The 20,048-nt window shown below is 41.6% G+C and overlaps 1 protein-coding gene across 1 annotated transcript; it reads left to right on the top strand.

Moving 5' to 3' along the window:
* The first annotated feature begins 1,988 nt into the window (after window positions 1-1,988).
* On the top strand, window positions 1,989-18,780 carry LOC106607412 (deleted in malignant brain tumors 1 protein-like). The gene is made up of 5 exons (XM_045719508.1): window positions 1,989-2,010; window positions 2,186-2,506; window positions 2,650-2,934; window positions 3,194-3,490; window positions 18,653-18,780. Exons 1-5 carry the CDS (start codon window positions 1,989-1,991, stop codon window positions 18,778-18,780), a joined length of 1,053 nt encoding a protein of 350 aa, XP_045575464.1.
* The last annotated feature ends 1,268 nt before the right edge of the window (window positions 18,781-20,048 follow it).

Raw genomic sequence — 20,048 nt, 5'->3', positions numbered from 1 at the left:
GTGGGAGTGAAGTTGCTGGGCCAGGGATAGAATGACGGTCAAAGATAAAAGTAAAAATAAAAAAAGTAAAACATAATGCAAAGTAAGTTTGAATGACACTGAGGGGCAGTGTTACAGTTAATGCCGGTTTTCCTGAGGCTGATGCCGTGCAGGTGTTTGTACACATGCAATATACACACACTGTGTGTATTGTGGTTTAGTAGTGGTTCCTTTGCAGCAATTTGACCATGAAGGCCTGATTCACACGGTCTCCTCTGAACAGTTGATGTTGATATGTGTCTGTTACGTGAACTCTGTCAAGCATTTATTTGGGCTGCAATTTCTGAGGCTGGTAACTCTAATGAACTTATCCTCTGCAGCAGAGGTAAATCTGGGTCTTCCTTTCCTGTTGTGGTCCTCATGAGAGCCAGTTTCATCATAGCGCTTGATGGTTCTTGCGACTGCACTTGAAGAAAGTTCTTGAAATTTTCTGCATTGACTGACCTTCATGTCCTAAAGTAGTGATAGACTGTCGTTTCTCTTTGCTTATTTGAGCTGTTCTTGACATAATATCGACTTGGTCTTTTACTAAATAGAGCTATCTTCTTTATACCACCCCTACCTTGTCACGACACAACTGATTGGCTCAAACGCATTACGAAGGAAAGATTTATTTAATTTATTCCACAAATGAAATTTTAACAAGGCATACCTGTTAATTGAAATGCATTCCAGGTGACTACCTCATGACATTGGTTAAGAGAATGCCAAGAGTGTGCAAAGCCGTCATCAAGACAAAGGGTGGCAAGTTTGAAGAATCTCAAATATAAAATCGATTTTGATTTGTCTAATGCTTTTTGATTACTATATGATTGTGTTATTTCATAGTTTTGATGTCTTCACTACTATTATACAAAATGTTGTATCAAGTCTGCCCAAATGTGCCTAATTGCTTTATTAATACATTTTCAAGTTCATAATTGTGCACTCTCCTCAGACAATAGCATGGCATTTTTTCACTGTAATAGCTACTTGAAATTGGACCGTGCAGTTATATTAACTTCACTTTGCGTGGTAGTTAATCTGAATTCAAATCTTATTTTCAGTAGTTATTTACTCTTTTGACATGTAGTGAACGGTGTAGTTAGCTACTAGAACCCACCATTTTTGTTTTATCTCCCGAACAACTGGGCTAGGCCGATGCACTCTCTCTCTGGCTGTCACACAGATCTCCCTACACTGTTAACATCTGACTCTAGAGTTAAGTGTTCTTCCAGTCATCCATTTTATATCAGGAAATAACGTAAGTCAACATCAAGTGAGGAAACTTTTTCATAAAATAAAGTGTGGAGTCATTCATAGCTTTTTGCAGAAAGCAGGATTAGCTGATTTTAGAAGAGCGCTATAATGTGAGAAATATATATATATTTTTTAAATGAAGCTTTATCTGTATACTAAGCAGTTGGTCTGTGAGAGTCTGGCAAATGTTAACCACAACAAGTTAACTATGGTACATGACACACATCTCACAGGGCAGTTTCACAAAGGAAATCTTTGAGCTAAAAAAAGACAACCATCCGGCTTTACAAATGGTTTAAATACCACAACAGCATATGCAAATTATGTTTGCTTGCTGGGTTTACGTTTAAAGTTGTTTATAAATGTGTCAATAACTATCTATATATCTATATATAGCTTACTAACATTTATAAATGTAACAGTAACATTTATTAAATGGTGAGCAAACGTATATTTAAATGTGTGATTTTTTTTTACTGGACATTATAGTAAGGTGTTATCCATTTAGAAATGGCAACCTCAGTAAATGTTTGTTTTAATTATAATGTTTTGGTTGTCTGTATTTATTTATATTTATTATTGATCCCCATTAGCTGCTGCCAAGGCTACTCTTCCTGGGGTCCAGCAAAATTAAGGCAGTTATAAAAAAAATTTAAGCATTACAATACATTCATAAGATTTCACTGTGTTTCTCCCCAACAGCTCATCAAATGGTGTTATCTTCATTGGCAGGTAAGTGTTCATTTACATGTGAACACAAGTCTCAAAAAAGTTTTAAAATGCTGTTAAAGTCCTAAAAGGTTAAGCAACATATTTGTAACAACTTTTAATAGAACAGCTTTGACAATACTGACGGTGTTAATTTGCTTATTGATCATTATTAATCATTTATTTTCCTCTTCTTGAGCTGATGAAGAGATCAGGCTGGTCAATGGCACTAATCGCTGCTCGGGAACAGTAGAGATTCTTTTCAAGGGCCAGTGGGTACGAGTGTGTGGCCAGAGGTGGGACGTAAACGATGCCAATGTGGTGTGTGGCCAGCTGGGCTGTGGGAGGGCTGTGAGTGTCCAAGGTAGTACCCACATAGGTCAGGGTAGTGGTGGCAGGCCTACTTGGCTGGATGATGTTGGGTGTAAAGGCACTGAGAGCTCCCTCACAGAATGTTCACATGGAGGATTGAAACACCATGACTGTTTACAGGCTCAAGATGCCAGTGTTTTCTGCTCAGGTAAGAAAAGTCCCTGTGTTGCTATTGTGGTTGATAAAAGTAGAAATACCTTGATTTTAGTTGTGTCAACTTGGCATCGATTTAGTTGAATATTATACTGCAAGGCTTCCATTTCCTCTTTAATTTTCTAATTTCATTCCTAGTTAAACCTAATATCAGACTGGTCAATGGGAGTGACCTCTGCTCTGGGAGGGTGGAGGTCTATCAAACTGGTCACTGGCGAACCGTGTGTGACGACGTGTGGGACTTGAATGACGCTGCTGTGGTTTGCAGACAGCTTGGCTGTGGGAGAGCTGATAGTGCCCCAGAGAGGGCCTACTTTGGTCAGGGCAGTGGGCCCATCTGGCAGGATGATGTTGGCTGCTCTGGCAGGGAGTGCTCCATCACACAGTGCCCACACACAGGAGGAACATATAACTGTAATCATGGTAACGACGCAGGTGTTATTTGTTCAGGTAAGGGAGTCTCTTTGCCTTGTCTAGACTTGAGTTTTATCAGCATTTGGTTTGAATTGTGCAGAAAGGTCTCTTCATAGAGAAAATCCTAAAAAGCATATTACTGCAGTATTGTAGCCTGCTCTGCCACCTAGTGGAGAGTTGACCGTTGCACAAAGAAACTTAACTTAGTATGAAGACCAGATAGGTTGTGATTATTGTTTCCTCACTAAACTACGTCTTTGACCAACAGGTGTCGTCCTGCAGAAGCCTTCACTCTCCACAGACCCGTCGTATTCTGCCTTCTTGCATGGAGAGGAGGTCCAACTCACCTGCACTCTTCCATCCCGTATCCTCTGTAATGCTGTGGAATTCATCTTCTATCTGAATGGAGACTCCGTCATGAATGTGACCGTTGGATCCTCACAGCCCAGGGCTACTTTAACAAAGTTTAAGATGGACGATTCACACCAGGGCAGTTACAGCTGTCTCTACAGAACCCTCTCCAACAGCCAAGCCATCAGCTCCCCTTACAGCAACATTACTAAAGGTGAGGTGGTAGTTGGAAACAAGTGTTGCTTAATCTACAGTGAGCTCCAAAGATATTGGGACAGTGACAAATATTTTGTTTTGGCTCTGTACTCTAGCACTTTAGATTTGAAATGATACAATGACTGAGGTCAAAGTGCAGACTGTCAGCTTTAATTTGAGGGTATGTTCATTCATATCAGGTGAACCGTTTAGAAATTACAGCACTTTTGTATCTAGTCCCCCCATTTTAGGGGACCAAAAGTATTGGGACAAATTCACTTATACAGTATGTGTAATAAACTAACCAAAAGTTTAGTATTTGGTCCCATATTCCTAGCATGCAATGATCACATCACGTTTGTGACTCCACGCACTTGGATGCATTTGCTGTTTGTTTTGGTTGCGTTTCAGATTATTTTGTGGGGTATGATATTTGTGCATTAACTTTCTCACTTATCATTATTCACAATATATTCAGGACTATCCATAATCATGGTAAAACATTCATGTATAAGTTTTTAGAAACATATATTGTTATTTACAATAAAAGTAAATCGAAAATGACACAATACATTATTTACCATTCGTTTCTATTGGGCACAAAATAATCTGAAGCATAACCAAAACAAACAGCAAATGCATCCAACAAATGTGTACAGTCAGAAGCTTGATGTAGTCATTGCGTGCTATGAATATGGGACCAAATACTAAACTTTTGACTACTTTAAAAAAACATATACAGTACCAGTCAAAAGTTCGGACACACCAACTCATTCAAGGGTTTCTTTATTTTTCCTATTATCTATATTGTAGAATAATAGTGAAGATATCAAAACTATGGAATCATGTAGTAACCAAAAAAGTGTTAAACAAATCAAAATATATTTTATATTCTTTGCACACTCTTGGCATTCTCTCAACCAGCTTCATGAGGTAGTCACCTGGAATGCATTTCAATTAATATGTTTACCTTGTTAATTTGTGAAATGTATTTCCTTCTTAATGTGTATCAGCCAATCAGTTGTGTTGTGACAAGGTAGGGTTGGTATACAGAAGATAGCCTATTTGGTAAAAGACCAAGTCCATATTATGGCAAGAATAGCTCAAATAAGCAAAAAGAAATTACATTTCAAGAACTTTGAAAGTGTCTTCAAGTGTAGTCGCAAAAACCATCAAGCGTTATGATGAAACTGGCTCTCACGAGGACCACCGCAGGAAATGAAGTCCCAGAGTTACCAAGGCTACTTCAGGGGATCCATGGACCATGATAGAGAAAATTAGTGTGTAACCCTAACCTGGCATCTAAGGAGCATGAATGAATCCTATGATTGCTGATTATAGAGGTAGAAGTGATAATTCACTTAACCCAGAGTTCACTATGTGGCAGATAGTGTGGTCCAAAAGGGTTACTTCAATAGAATTCTTTAACATACTATGAATAGTCAGTGTCTCTATCTCGGAATTGCAGCTCAACTTCTTTCTCTCTCTCACACACACACTGTACTCACATACTGGAGAGACTTCGGTCACTCTGTTTTCATGAATATATAATCTGGGTCTATAAGTGTTGAACATCCAAAATATTTTCAGAAAATAAAGCTCAAGTACCGAGGAGATAAGATAGCATTTGTGTGTTACATAAATTTACAAAAAAAACACTGCAATTTGACATCCAAGAAGAAATGGACTTGAATTTTTTATTTTTATTTTGGTGCCCATCAATATTACAAACTTACAGTGTCATATTTATGCTCATATATATTATGTTAACTAATAGCAAAGAAAAGTTTTGGAATTGGCCTAATCAAGACCAAATTAAATCTGTGTGACATGATACCGTTTGGATTTATCATTTTGGAATGTCAGTGTACTAGCTAGTACACAGTGCAGGTTTAAATCATGACCAGAGGGACCACCTGAGGGCCAAATTATCCTAGGTAGATTTAAATAGCATAATTCTGCAGTTCTGGTGAGAACTGGCAAAATGTTTCACAAACTCATCCATGTTGTGCCCTTCTTAACTCAACAATGAGAATTCCGAGGTGACTTAACCTGTCCTAAGGTGGGTTTTAATCAGTTTTAAAACTGAGAAGCTTCTCTCGCAAGAAGCACTGCTGACTGGTGTAACAGAAATCTTACAAAGTCGAAATAGCTCATGGAAGACCTCTTTATAAGGTTCTAGAAACACAACAAAGTCAAGGAGAGTTGACGGTCTGTCCCTTTCACTTTTCTCTCTCTTATCAAGAAGCCGCTTGGTTTGATGAACCTCATGTTTGCAAAGGCAAACAGAGGCTCCCCATTCAAGAATGTTGTACTCTTTGGGTTGGGAGACTGGACCCCTCGCATTATCTTGCAATTCTTCTTTGAAAAACGCCTCTGCAGGTCAGCTGTGAGACTGTCAAGCACCTGATAAAAGATAGCTCTTTGGAAGCTCTCACCATCACTTTGGTCACTATTTTTCTGTCCTACAGTGCTCAATGAGTCGTGAAATCTTGAGCTTGTTTTAGGCTGTCTTTTACACACTGTTTGTACACTTATTTTGCAGTGCTCTGCAATCTCTAGATTGAAGATCAAAGCCCGTCTGGTGTTCAACCTTCCCAAGTTCTCTCACGTCACCCCGCTCCTCCGCTCTCTCCACTGGCTTCCAGTCGAAGCTCGCATCGCTACAAGACCATGGTGATTGCCTACGGAGCTGTGAAGGGAACGGCACCTCCATACCTTCAGGCTCTGATCAGGCCCTACACCCAAACAAGGGCACTGCGTTCATCCACCACTGGCCTGCTGGCCCCCCTACCTCTGAGGAAGCACAGTTCCCGCTCAGCCCAGTCAAAACTGTTCGCTGCTCTGGCACCCCAATGGTGGAACAAGCTCCCTCACGACGCCAGGACAGCGGAGTCAATCACCACCTTCCGGAGACACCTGAAACCCCACCTCTTTAAGGAATACCTAGGATAGGATAAAGTAATCCTTCTAACCCCCCCCTTAAAATATTTAGATGCACTATTGTAAAGTGGTTGTTCCAGTGGATATCATAAGGTGAATGCACCATTTTGTAAGTCGCTCTGGATAAGAGCGTCTGCTAAATGACTTAAATGTAAATGTAAATCTCTCCGACCTCTTTCCATAGTTTTCCAAAGTAACCCTCACTTCTGTAGTCCTGTAATGTGTCTGTAAGGGCACCTACTAGAGCCACAGCCCTTGAGGGATCTGAATACTTTCAGAATGCACTGTATATAGGTAAGAGTCTAGCTACATTTTCACATATTTTACATTTTGTCAGAAAGTCGTTTTCATTGCAAGTTAAAACGTACCGTTCGCTGGCTAGCAAACATTAGCTTGCTGGCTCGCTCGCTAACATTACGTGTATGATCTGTGTAGTAATATTATTGGTATCTCAGAAATCCATTTGCATTGTTAGTTATAGGTTAATTTGAGCTAACCAGCTAACATTGAACCTAGTTGGTTAGCTTTAGCTACCTGCAGATTCATACTAAGGCATTTCATGCATGGTGGCTAGCTATGACAATCTGTTTGTATTGCTAGTAGTATGGGTTGAAATTATGGTGAATTGTTTTGCTAGCTAGCTAGCTACATGTCTAAACAAAAGACTCCACTTCGCCAGATCATTACATGACCCATCAAGTTAGCCAGGTGTGTCTGGGGTGATTATGTCCATCTATTGTATTTCATGAATATGTGTACATGTCTAGTGCGGGCGCTGGTGAGTATTTCGCTCTGTAATAAAGCAATTTGTGAGGAAACTCATTCTGTTTGGCTGGGACTTCCCAGTGTGTGGGCCTGGCTTCCAAGTGGCTGGGTCTATGCCCTCCCAGACCCACCCATAGATTAGGGCCTAAATAATTCATTTCAATTAACTGATTTCCTTCTATAAACTGTAACTCAGTTAAATCTTGGAAATTCATGATGTTGTTTTTATATTTTTGTTCAGTATAGATGTGGCTGAGGGGTGGTTATAGCATATCTTTCACATGACCAATCAACTTAGACAAGTGTGTCTGGGTAAGCATCATTTAATAATTATAAAATATTTGTACTGAACTTTCATCTGGACACTTTCTATTTTTGATATTGCCACTATGCAAATATCCACTTCACTGTACCACTTACACCTTCTTCTGTATCCTGTGCATGTGACAAATAAGCTTTAATTTTATTCGATATAGTGTGTGTTTACCAGAGATGGTAATGTGAAGAACAACATGACCTGCATCAAAGTCAGATTAGGATATAGGCCAAGGACTAGATAGTGTATTTTTACCTGGAGTTTTTCCTTATTGTAGGCTGCTCATTTCAGCTCTTTTAGTCTTGAACTCTTTGGTTATTTACTACATTACCCTTCTCACTCTGTTTAGCACATGGCCTCACACGTGAATCCGTAAAGCGACGAGTGGGGCTAATAGGTGTAGACAGGGACGGATTGGGAGTAAAAAACAGCCCTGGACTTTGATCCAGACCGGCCCACCAGAACCGGCCCCCATATATTCCATTACGGCCGCCCTGCTAATGCACGCACACACACACACACACACACACACACACACACACACACACACACGACCAGCCCCTAATACAACCACCTAGCTGCATCACAACCATTGATCACTATTGCAGTACTACTTTAAAAAGGCTGCAGAACACACACACACACACACACACACACACACACACAGTTATAAAACTTCTACAGAAAACACACTGAATTTGTCATGATTGAACTACCTCACATCACATGAAGCCTAGAGTAAAATATAGATGCTAAACTATCCACAATACTCACTGAAACAGAACTGTTTATCTACTGCTCAGTGTCAGCTGGCTGGCTTTAAGTCATGGGAGTACACCTTCCAAAAACAATGGTTGAACACCTCTCCAAACATAGAACGTAACCTGTAAGAGAGCAGCACAAGCCATCATGAGTCATGATTCATCAACATCACCTGAAGCCTCGTGTAAAAAAGAGATGCTATAATATCCACAATACTCACTGAAACAGAGCTGTTTAACTGCTGCTCAGGGTTAGCTGGCTGGCTTCACTGTCAAACTATTGGACAGCAATATTACACACAGGAGAAAGAGACATTAGAAATGTATGAGTAAAATAATGGTAAGTAAGCAAGTTATAGGAAATGTCTCAACTACATTATTGGAGAAGAAATCTTCTCAACAGCTCGCTTTTCTCTGCGACTATCGATCACCATGTCTGTATCCAGGGCCATTAGGATGTCCTTCTCGGTGGCTATCAGCATGAAGGCCTCTAGGTGTTCTTCTGAGAGAGTGCTCCTGAGTCTGCTCTTGATATACTTTAAGGTAGAGAAACTTCACTCACAAGCTACCTGGGTAACTGAGAGGGTATGGTATGCAGGATATGGTATGCATCAGTCAGCAGGTTGTACCGTCTCAGCATCTGGTAACAACACTGTGGACATTCTTTGCAGGATGAGCAGCATTTATTATTCATTTCCACCAAGGCCATCCTCCACTGTCCTGGTCATGTATTCTTAATTTCCACCAGTGCCATCCTCCACTGTCCTGGTCATGTATTCTTCATTTCCCATCAGGGCCATCCTCCACTGTCCTGGTCATGTATTCGTCATTTCCATCAGGGCCATCCTCCACTGTCCTGGTCATGTATTCTTCATTTCCCATCAGGGCCATCCTCCACTGTCCTGGTCATGTATTCCTCCAAGCCTGAACTTTTCAGTCTTTTCCACTGTACAGCGAGGCTCCTCAGCTCACACTGCAAATTGTCAACAGTTGCTCGGCTATCAAATCCAAAGCAAACATTTGCTGATCTCTTGAAGGGCTGTCTGTGGAAGACCATTGGATGTTATTTGGGTGAAGTTTCTAGGATCCAGAAGGGCTAGGTCAGCATATAGAGTGCCATGAGAAAGAAATAACCTATGGATACTATCTGTGGCTGTATCCATCATTTGATTGTGGACTTGAACTTTATAGGCACTCTGCCTCTGTCAAAGCTTCATCTTGAGCCATCTTTCTTGCCCTTTTCTGTGGCAGAGGGGCTTCCTCCACCTCCAGCTCTGTGTCCTCATCCTGTTCTTTGATCTTCTGATTTGGAAACTGAACAAATGTGTCTGTAGCTGCCTTAATGGGGTCAAAGTCTCTTGACATGCCTTTCCGGGTTTCCTGTGTAGCCACAACCATTCGATTTGCAGACAGGATGTCCATCCCACTTGCCTGCAGGTATTTGGACAGTGGTGACGTGTTCTCAAATATCCAAATAAATATTTGAGCTGTCAGTATCGTCTCATACCAGAGAAGAGCCGCAGTAAATCCTCTTGCCTTCACCCGAACAGTTATCTTCATTTTGTCCTGTCCTTGGCTGATTCACTATCAGCCATAGTGTGAGGAGTAGTTCAAAATGAAGACCCTGGTCTGGTTTTCCAAAGGATTCAAAGACCTTCTTCAAAGCACTTTCCTTAGCCCACCACAATGTTTCTCCAATAGGAGATGGGCGTCTGGGTCGCATGTCCTGGCTCTTCTTCTTCAACACATCCATCCTTTGATAGGATGCACGAAGTAACACAGCAATGTCGTTAACCTGTTGGGGATAGGGGGCAGTATTTGCACGGCCGGATAAAAAACGTACCCGATTTAATCTGGTTACTACTCCTGCCCAGTATCTTGAATATGCATATAATTATTGGCTTTGGATAGAAAACACCCTAAAGTTTCTAAAACTGTTTGGTGTCTGTGAGTATAACAGAACTCATATGGCAGGCAAAAACCTGAGAAGATTCCTTACAGGAAGTGGCCTGTCTGACCATTCCTTGAGCTTCTTGACTCTGTTTATTGAAGACTGAGGATCTTTGCTGTAACGTGACACTTCCTACGGCTCCCATAGGCTCTCAGAAGGCGGGAAAAAGCTGAATGATGTAATTCCAGCCCCAGGCTGAAACACATTAGCGCTTTTGGCAAGTGCTCTATCAGAGGACAATGGGCTTAGGCGTGTGCACGAGTCGACCCCATGTTTTTATTTTCGTTCGTCTCTGAACCTAAACACAGATTCCCGGTCGGAATATTATCGCTTTTTTATGAGAAAAATGGCATAAAAACTGATTTTTAAACAGCGGTTGACATGCTTCGAAGTACGGTAATGGAATATTTAGAATTTTTTTGTCACGAAATGCGTTGTGCGCGTAACCCTTATTTACCCTTTCGGATAGTGTCTTGAACGCACGAACAAAACGCCGCTATTTGGATATAACTATGGATTATTTGGGACCAAACCAACATTTGTTATTGAAGTAGAAGTCCTGGGAGTGCATTCTGACGAAGAACAGCAAAGGTAATAACATTTTTCTTATAGTAAATCTGACTTTGAGTGCTAAACTTGCTGGGTGTCTAAATAGCTAGCCCTGTGATGCCGGGCTATCTACTCAGAATATTGCAAAATGTGCTTTCACCGAAAAGCTATTTTAAAATCGGACATAGAGTGCATAGAGGAGTTCTGTATCTATAATTCTTAAAATAATTGTTATGCTTTTTGTGAACGTTTATCGTGAGTAATTTAGTAAATGTTTAGTAAATTCACCGGAAGTTTATGCTAGTTCTGAACGTCACATGCTAATGTAAAAGCTGTTTTTTTATATAAATATGAACTTGATTGAACAAAACATGCATGTATTGTATAACATAATGTCCTAGGTGTGTCATCTGATGAAGATCAAAGGTTAGTGCTGCATTTAGCTGTGGTTTGGGTTTATGTGACATTATATGCTAGCTTGAAAAATGGGTGTCTGATTATTTCTGGCTGGGTACTCTGCTGACAATCTAATGTTTTGCTTTCGTTGTAAAGCCTTTTTGAAATCGGACAGTGTGGTTAGATTAACGAGAGCCTTGACTTTAAAATGGTGTAAAATAGTCATATGTTTGAGAAATTGAAGTAATAGCATTTCTAAGGTATTTGAATAACGCGCCACAGGATTCCACTGGCTGTTACGTAGGTGGGACGATTTCGTCCCGCCGACCCTAGAGAGGTTAAGGAGAGCAGTGACCCACTTGCTAAGACAATTTCAGTTGTGTCAGACAAACCAGAAACTTCTTAGGAATAGGCGTTCCGTCAACGGGACAGTTGTAAATCATGCAACGCCTTGTGTCACGATCGCAGATTTTAGAGAAAAAAACTTAAATTCTTGTTAATATAACTGTACTGTCCAATTTACAGTTGCTATTACTCTACAAAATGCCATGCTATTGTTTGAGGAGAGCTCCTAACAACAAAACACTTTTTTCACCGCTATAGGTTTGATAAATTCACTTCTGAAGGTGAAATGTGTACTTCATAGCAAGATTTCAGAATGTATCATCCAAAGGGTCCCAGAGATAACATGAAGTGTCGTTTTGTTAGATAAAATCCTTTTTCATATCCTGAAAAGGTCCATATATCATGCACGATTGATATTGTATTTCCACTCGTTTAATTTGCAAAGAAAGGAATCTGTGAAAATCTAACCCTAAACGTTGTTTCAACCAGTCAAATCACGTTCGTATGTATTCCTCAGAGATCCTAGAACGTAACCAGACTTCACTATATCATTAGGGGTGTAGTATATCCCATAGGACACCAAATTTGGTCAGAGAGCGTTGTCTTCATGGCACGCAGATGACGCGGGTGGTCTTCACTTGATCGACTCTTAACTTTGTCAAATAAGCACAAAGCTAGCTAGATAGCCAATGAGCTGGGCTTTACGGGTGTATACGGAAACCCTGTATCTGTCGCAAAATGTAACTGCTAACCTTTTGCGACAGCATGCCTTTTCCTTTTGGACAAAAAGTATAAGAATATTATAATAGTATGTGGAAGGCTTTATGGGAGTATACCCTGTATCTGTTGCTAACCTTGTGCGACAGCAAGCCTTTTCCTTTAGGACAAAAATTATGAATATGGAGAGTTATGAAGTTATGATAACTGGGTGTTTTGCAAATGTTGAACTTATAATATGGCTACTAATACTGGAAAGCTAAATTAAAGTCCAAGTATACAGATTTGACAATATACTTGCAGAAAAATGTAATGTGAATGCAAATGTCTCCTTCACGATTTGCCCAAATGTACCTGGGTGACTTCACACTAAATGTCATGTAGTTTGCGCATACTTCAAGTTATCCGTCTGAAACTTTGCACATACACTGGTGCCATCTTCGGGACACCATTGGAATTACAACCAGAGTGATGGCTAGAAGTGTGACTTTTCAAATCAAAGTTTGTCACATGCGCTCAATACAACAGGTGTAGACCTTACAGTGAAATGCTTACTTACAGGCTCTAACCAATAGTGCAAAAAAGGTATTAGGTGAACAATAGGTAGGTAAAGAAATAAAACAGTAAAAAGACAGGCTATAAAAGTAGCGAGGCTACATACAGACACCGGTTAGTCAGGCTGATTGAGGCCAATGTACATGTAGATATGGTTAAAGTGACTATGCATATATGATGAACAGAGAGTAGCAGTAGCGTAAAAGAGGGGTTGGCAGGTAGTAGGTGGGACACAATGCAGATAGCCTGGTTAGCCAATGTGCGGGAGCACTGGTTGGTCGGCCCAATTGAGGTAGTATGTACATGAATGTATAGTTAAAGTGACTATGCATATATGATAAACAGAGAGTAGCAGCAGCGTAAAAGAGGGGTTGGGGGGGCACAAAATGCAAATAGTCTGGGTAGCCATTTGATTACCTGTTCAAGAGTCTTATGGCTTGGGGGTAAAAAGTATCGAGAAGCCTTTTTGTCCTAGACTTGGCACTCCGGTACCGCTTGCCATGCGGTAGTAGAGAGAACAGTCTATGACTGGGGTGGCTGGGGTCTTTGACAATTTTTAGGGCCTTCCTCTGACACCGCCTGGTGTAGAGGTCCTGGATACCAGGCAGCCTTTTTGTCCTAGACTTGGCACTCCGGTACCGCTTGCCATGCGGTAGTAGAGAGAACAGTCTATGACTGGGGTGGCTGGGGTCTTTGACAATTTTTAGGGCCTTCCTCTGACACCGCCTGGTGTAGAGGTCCTGGATGGCAGGCAGCTTAGCCCCAGTGATGTACTGGGCCGTACGCACTACCCTCTGTACTGCCTTGCGGTCAGAGGCCGAGCAATTGCCGTACCAGGCAGTGATGCAACCAGTCAGGATGCTCTCGATGTTGCAGCTGTAGAACTTTTTGAGGATCTCCGGACCCATGCCAAATCTTTTTACTTTCCTGAGGGGGAATAGGCGTTGTTGTGCCCTCTTCACGACTGTCTTGGTGTGTTTGGACCATTCTAGTTTGTTGTTGATGTGGACACCAAGGAACTTGAAGCTCTGAACCTGCTCCACTGCAGCCCCGTCGATGAGAATGGGGGCGTGCCCGGTCCTCCTTTTCCTGTAGTCCACAATCATCTCCTTAGTCTTGGTTACGTTGAGGGATAGGTTGTTATTTTGGAACCACAAGGCCAGGTCTCTGACCTCCTCCCTATAGGCTGTCTCGTCATTGTCAGTGATCAGGCCTACCACTGTTGTGTCGTCTGCAAACTTAATGGTGTTGGAGTCGTGCCTGGCCATGCAGTCGTGAGTGAACAGGGAGTACAGGAGGAGACCGAGCACGCACCCCTGGGGAGCTCCAGTGTTGAGGATCAGGAGGATTCTGTTGCATTTCAAAGATGGTGGTAGAAGGGGAAAAAAAACTTCTACCAGATCTATTGTGTTATTCTCCTACATGCAATTCCCATTTCCACAAACTTCAAAGTGTTTTCTTTCAAATGGTACCAAGAATATGCATATCCTTGCTTCCGGGCCTGAGCTACAGGCAGTTAGATTTGGGTATGTCATTTTAGGCGAACATTGGAAAAAAAGGGGGCTATCCCAAAGAAGATTTATTTTAAGGACATGTGCATAGCACCATACATGCACTTGATTGGGGAACTCTGAGGATAACAGAGTAGAGAAGTTGTTACGAACCTCTTTGGCCCTGCAGTCTAGGGGGGATGGAAACGAGACCTGTAACATATCTCATGCAAATCATAATAGTGAGAAGGAATAGTGAGAACTAATAACAGACAACCTAAATCTACCGTCAAACACTTATGGTTTATTTGTTAAAACACACGGTAAAGGGGGGGGGGGGGGCTGAGCTGGATCCAAGGAAATAATAAATATCCAAAAACCCCTAAGCTAGTCTTACTTGCTTCAATAACCGCTAGCTAACTAACCAATAAAATACAGTGTGTGGTCCACCCAGTTCTAACTAAGGTTCTAAGACAAAGTTTTCCTACGAGTAATGTATGCCCATGGGCGACTTGTCTTGGTATCCCCTTTTCCCACCGACAAACAAACAGTCATACACCACAACAATACATAATAACGGACAAATGTGACATGTACTGCAAAAACAAAAGAGATAGCTCCAGACATAACTGATTGTGATTCTTTTAAACCAAGGGAAAGGGGATGTGATTGGGTAAGGGAAAAGGAGCAGGTGTGTCTTCAGATTGGCGACTGATTGGCGACTGATGACTGCCACCTGTGATTAGGGCAGAAGGAGAGAAAACAAATACACACAGGATACCTGTATCCGTAACAGAAGTCCTTATATTTGCCCTACATATTGGATGCTCCATCCGTAGCATTGCCAATGCACTTGCTCATGTCTAATTTTAGTTTATCCACGACATCTGTCAACAACTGGACAAATTACTGTCCAGTGGATGCCTCAGGCACAAGCCTCTCTTGTACAACATCTGTCACATATCTCACAATGACAGAGCACTGGTCTTGAGAAGTTATGTCCTGAGTTGTGTCGTTCTGGACAGAGAACATTCCAGCTTACTCAATTCCACTCTTGGATAATGCTCTGAATTGTGTGAATGTTGTTGACAGTATTTTTTGAGAGGAGTGTGATTAGAGAACCTCTGCCTCTTGCCCCAGACTGATGTAGGTTCTTGCTTTTCTCAATGCATTTGGTGAGATGTTCTTTCAAGCAGACGTCATACTTTCCCAGCAGTATTTTCATCTCCAAGAAATTACCGTGATTGATACTGGTGTCCTTTAATGTATACGCAGCCTCAGACTGCATCCCCCTGTTACTGAGCCCCCTCTTGCCAATGGCTTTCACTATATCTACGACACGTTCCAGCACCTGCCTTCTCCTGCGTACCTGCTCTATGTGGGCAGACACCCGACTGCCACTGAGCAGACTTTGAATGTTTGCTTTGGAGGACCTTAAAAAGTATGCCCCAGCTCTACTTCTGTGCATGTGTCTCTTCTCATGCTCTTCTACCCTTTGGTAAACATGTTTCCAATCTGTTATTCCACTAATAAAAATACTGTTGTCAGTAGGCTTTGCAAATGCCATACAAATTGAACAGTATAACGCATGGCTTTCTTCATTGTATGACAGCACCAATCGGAAATAGCTATCTTTAGCTATCCACAGAGTTTTTTTGATTCCTGCATAGGGTGGAAACAAAAAAAATGTTTTTAGGTCATCTGGCTTGGGTCTCTTGAAATAAACAAAAGTTGGTCTGGCATCCTGGCCTTCCCTGACTCTCTCTTCCACTGAAACTGGACTGGGCCTGTCATCAACCCCAAAGATCCTCTCTCCCACTGAAACTGGACTGGGCCTGTCATCAACCTCAATGCTCACTTCCACTTTAACTGGACCTATCATCAACCTGGATATGAATAAAATAATATATAAATTAACTAATAAAGGCCCAATTTTGGAAAAACTACAAAAACACAGTAGCAGCCCCACTATTTCATATCAACACAACCCATTTTTCTGTGTGGCTTTACTCGCCGTTCACACCGGACTGTTGGTATGATGATTTCAATGCGTTGTCTAGTAAGAGGCGAAGTGGTAGGAACCGTGGTGATGAGGATCATAGCTAGCAAATCACTAGCCATATTCTCTCACACAAAATGTGAATTTGAGAGGGAACGGACTTGATTGGTTTTACAATATGTATACTATTTGCAACCAATGGCTGTCTAGACATGAAATAAAATTTGCTAATTAGCATTTGTATACGGGGCGACAGGGTAGCCTAGTGGTTAGAGCTATGGACTAGTAACCGAAAGGTTGCAAGTTCAAATCCCCGAGCTGACAAGATACAAATCTGTCGTTCTGCCCCTGAACAGGCAGTTAACCCACTGTTCCTAGGCCGTCATTGAAAATAAGAATTTATTCTTAACTGACTTGCCTAGTTAAATAAATATGTCTAATGTAAGTTAGTGTTGGAATTTATAGAGTTTTTAAAAATGCTGTTTCCAGATTATTCCCCTTTTTTGATAGGGAGATCTTTCTCTTTAACAGTGGTAGATATTCCTCCTTTATTCCCAAAATGATTGACTGCCACATACAAGAGGACAAAAACTAGGCCACAACTCCCGTTGTCAGACAAATTAGAATTTATCTGAAAAAAATCTGATAAACCACCCCTAAATTTAAAACCAGAACCTAAACTCTATCAAATGGATTAATTGCCCTTAGTATGCTCAACTAGCAGCAATTCCATAATGTTGTGCATGTTTGATGGACATGTCAAGTTCATTAAGACAGAGAGGAAGAGACGAAGGGAGAGGGATAACTGGGCCAAAAATCTGTCTTCTCCAGCAGGTGGCGTTGTTTTGTTTCTTTTGCTCACTAATCGAGGAGTTTTTGTATGGAGGTCAATGAGTGTCGATTTGGTCAACAACAAAAATGTAATGGCTTATTTTGTACGTGAGATTTATTTGATCGAATAGAAGTTTGGTAACGCTTAGGTCGTTACAAGTGTACTGATATATGTAGGACACGTGACATCCCGACAACTTTGATCGGAGTTCCTGAGATAGCTATGCATATTAATGACATGAGGACAGTAGCATAGTAGCTCTCTATTGAATACAGGTGGTTGACATCAACAACACTCATTGAATATTCAAAAAAAGAGAGAAATAGGCTGGAGCTCGACAGCTGTCCATTCCGCTCTGTGGAAAAGGAATCCCATTGTTACGGTGGAGACATAGGTTTCTCGTCATTATATCAAAATCTCTGATATTGAGAGATTTTTTTCCCTTCATAATAATGTCTAATATTGGCTTAGGGCAAATTGCAACCACTGATGGCCGCAAAATTATCGGCAGCTAAATATTCATTCAATATTCTAGATTCTCTACTTCCGCCCCAATGACATATCAACCTATCAGGAGCATCAGAAACCAAGGCTGATGAATGTAAATAACTTAACTGTCTTTAAAAGAAAATGGTATGATATCAAGTGAAAATGTAGCTGTCTGGTATCATAATCACTTGACACGGTAACAACGAGTGATCAACTGATCTTCTGTTTTATCCTTTTGTTTTTTTTCATTGCAATCAAGATAGTTTAGCCCGACTTCCGGCAATGGCGACGCTCTAACAACACGCGTCTGCGTAGCGCCCTCGAACTTTCGAACAATTTGAAGGCATTTTGACATGTTTACCTGTTCGTTAATAGTGAGTTGGATGTTAAAAGATCTATTGTATCGCCAAAGCAAAGGATGCCCAATATGTCAAAGCCTCAGACGAGGCATGTAAAAATGCCCCTCTCTGACAGCCCTCCTTTCGGCCTCGGCGGATGCTAGCTCGGAAGAAGCACCAGCATGGTTCAGAATGAAGATGGACAAGGGTATAACAAAAATCCAAGAGACACTTTCTGAACGCCTCAGCAAAATTGATGTACTGGTCGATTAACTCCACGAAGACCAGAAAGTCACAAAGGGACGAGTGACAAAGTTAGAAAAAGACCATGCTGACCACCAGGCTGCCATCCTGGACGTCCATGTGGAAGTGGACCAAAAATACAAGAAGTTGGAAGATGCCATCTCTAAACTTGAGGAGAAATGTGATTATTACGAACATTTCCAAAGGCGCTCGAATTTGAGACTGTAGTGGCAGAACATTTTGGAACACAACACATGGCCTGTCTTGATCCTCTCTCTCTCTCTTTCTCCCTTCAATCAATCAATCAATCAATCAATCAATCAATCAATCAATCAATCAATCAATCAATCAAACGTATTTATAAAGCCCTTTTTATATCAGCCGATGTCACAAAGTGCTATCCCTTCTTCCTTCTCCTCCTCCAGGACTGGAGTGAGTGATCACTCTCTGAAGATGGATATCCCAGGCTCCATGCCTCCTCTCATCCTGGAGATGGTGGAAAAGTCATAGGGTCTGGAGAGCCAGGGGGCCGATTCCAGCGGAAGAGGGGCCCCACCAGGCAGCTGCGCAGCCTGTCCCGCAGCTCAGCCCGCGGCAGCCCCCCTGCACCCTCCCCTTAGACGGGGGTCCACTGCCACCCCTCAGGCATGGACAGCCAGAAGTCATGACTACAGATGGAGCCAGCACAGAATAGAATAACATTTTATAAAGAACCCTGTCTGTGCGTGTTTTTAAATGTTTCTTAACTGGGTGTGGGTCCACCATTAGGCTGAATATAAGATTGTGGTGGGACTTTAAGAGCAGCATTTCAGTGGACCTGGGACTATAGCAGGTCATGTTCCAAAAACGTATTTTTTGTTATTGAGAGACCCTTTCATTTTTATTTTGTTTTAATTTTATTTAACCAGGTAGGCCAGTTGAGAACAAGTTCTCATTTACAACTATGACCTGGCCAAGATAAAGCAAAGCAGTGCGACAAAAACAACAGAGTTACACATAAACAAACGTACGGTCAATAACACAATAGAAAAATCTATGTACAGTGTGTGCAAATGTAGAAGAGTAGGGAGGTATGCAATAAATAGGCCATAGAGGTGAAATTATTACAATTTAGCGTTAACACTGGAGTGATGGATGTGCAGATGATGATGTGCATGTAGAGATACTGGGGTGCAAGAGGGTAAGTAGTTCTATGAGGATGAGGTAGTTGGGTGTGCTATTTACAGATTGGCTATGTACAGTAATCGGTAAACTGCTCTGACAGCTGATGCTTAACGTTAGAGAGGGAGATATAAGACTCCAGCTTCAGTGATTTTTGCAGTTCGTTCCAGTCATTGGCAGCAGAGACCTGAAAGGAAAGGCGGCCAAAGTAAGTGTTGGCTTTGGGGATGACCAGTGAAATATACCTGCTGGAGCGTGAGCTACGGGTGGGTGTTGTTATGGTGACCAGTGAGCTGAGATAAGGCGGCGCATTACCTAGCATAGACTTATAGATGACCTGGAGCCAGTGGGTTTGGTGACAAATATGTAGTGAGGGCCAGCCAACGAGAGCGTACAGGTCGCAGTGGTAGGTGGTATATTGGGCTTTAGTGACAAAATGGCACTGTGATAGACTACATCCAATTTGCTGAGTGGAGTGTTGGAGGCTATTTTGTAAATGACATCGCCGAAGTCAAGGATCGGTAGGATAGTCAGTTTTATGAGGGTATGTTTGGCAGCATGAGTGAAGGAGGCTTTGTGGCGAAATAGGAAGCCAATTCTAGATTTAATTTTGGATTGGAGATGTTTAATATGAGTCTGGAAGGAGAGTTTACAGTCTAACCAGACACCTAGGTAATTGTAGTTGTCCACATATTCTAAGTCAGAACCGTCCAGAAATGTGATGCTA

The sequence above is a fragment of the Salmo salar genome, chromosome ssa06, assembly GCF_905237065.1.
Source record: "Salmo salar chromosome ssa06, Ssal_v3.1, whole genome shotgun sequence".
Taxonomy (NCBI): domain Eukaryota; kingdom Metazoa; phylum Chordata; class Actinopteri; order Salmoniformes; family Salmonidae; genus Salmo; species Salmo salar.
The sequence above is the reverse complement of the archived record's forward strand: the minus strand, read 5'-3'. Positions and strand labels throughout refer to the sequence as shown.

Bases quoted from the DNA above. Each gene is read 5' to 3' on its own strand.
- LOC106607412 (XM_045719508.1), top strand. From the start codon at position 1,989: ATGGTGTTATCTTCATTGGCAG. The intron at 2,507-2,649 runs GTAAGAAAAGTC...TTTCATTCCTAG, and splicing joins TGCCAGTGTTTTCTGCTCAG to TTAAACCTAATATCAGACTG. The intron at 2,935-3,193 runs GTAACGACGCAG...TTTGACCAACAG, and splicing joins AACATATAACTGTAATCATG to GTGTCGTCCTGCAGAAGCCT.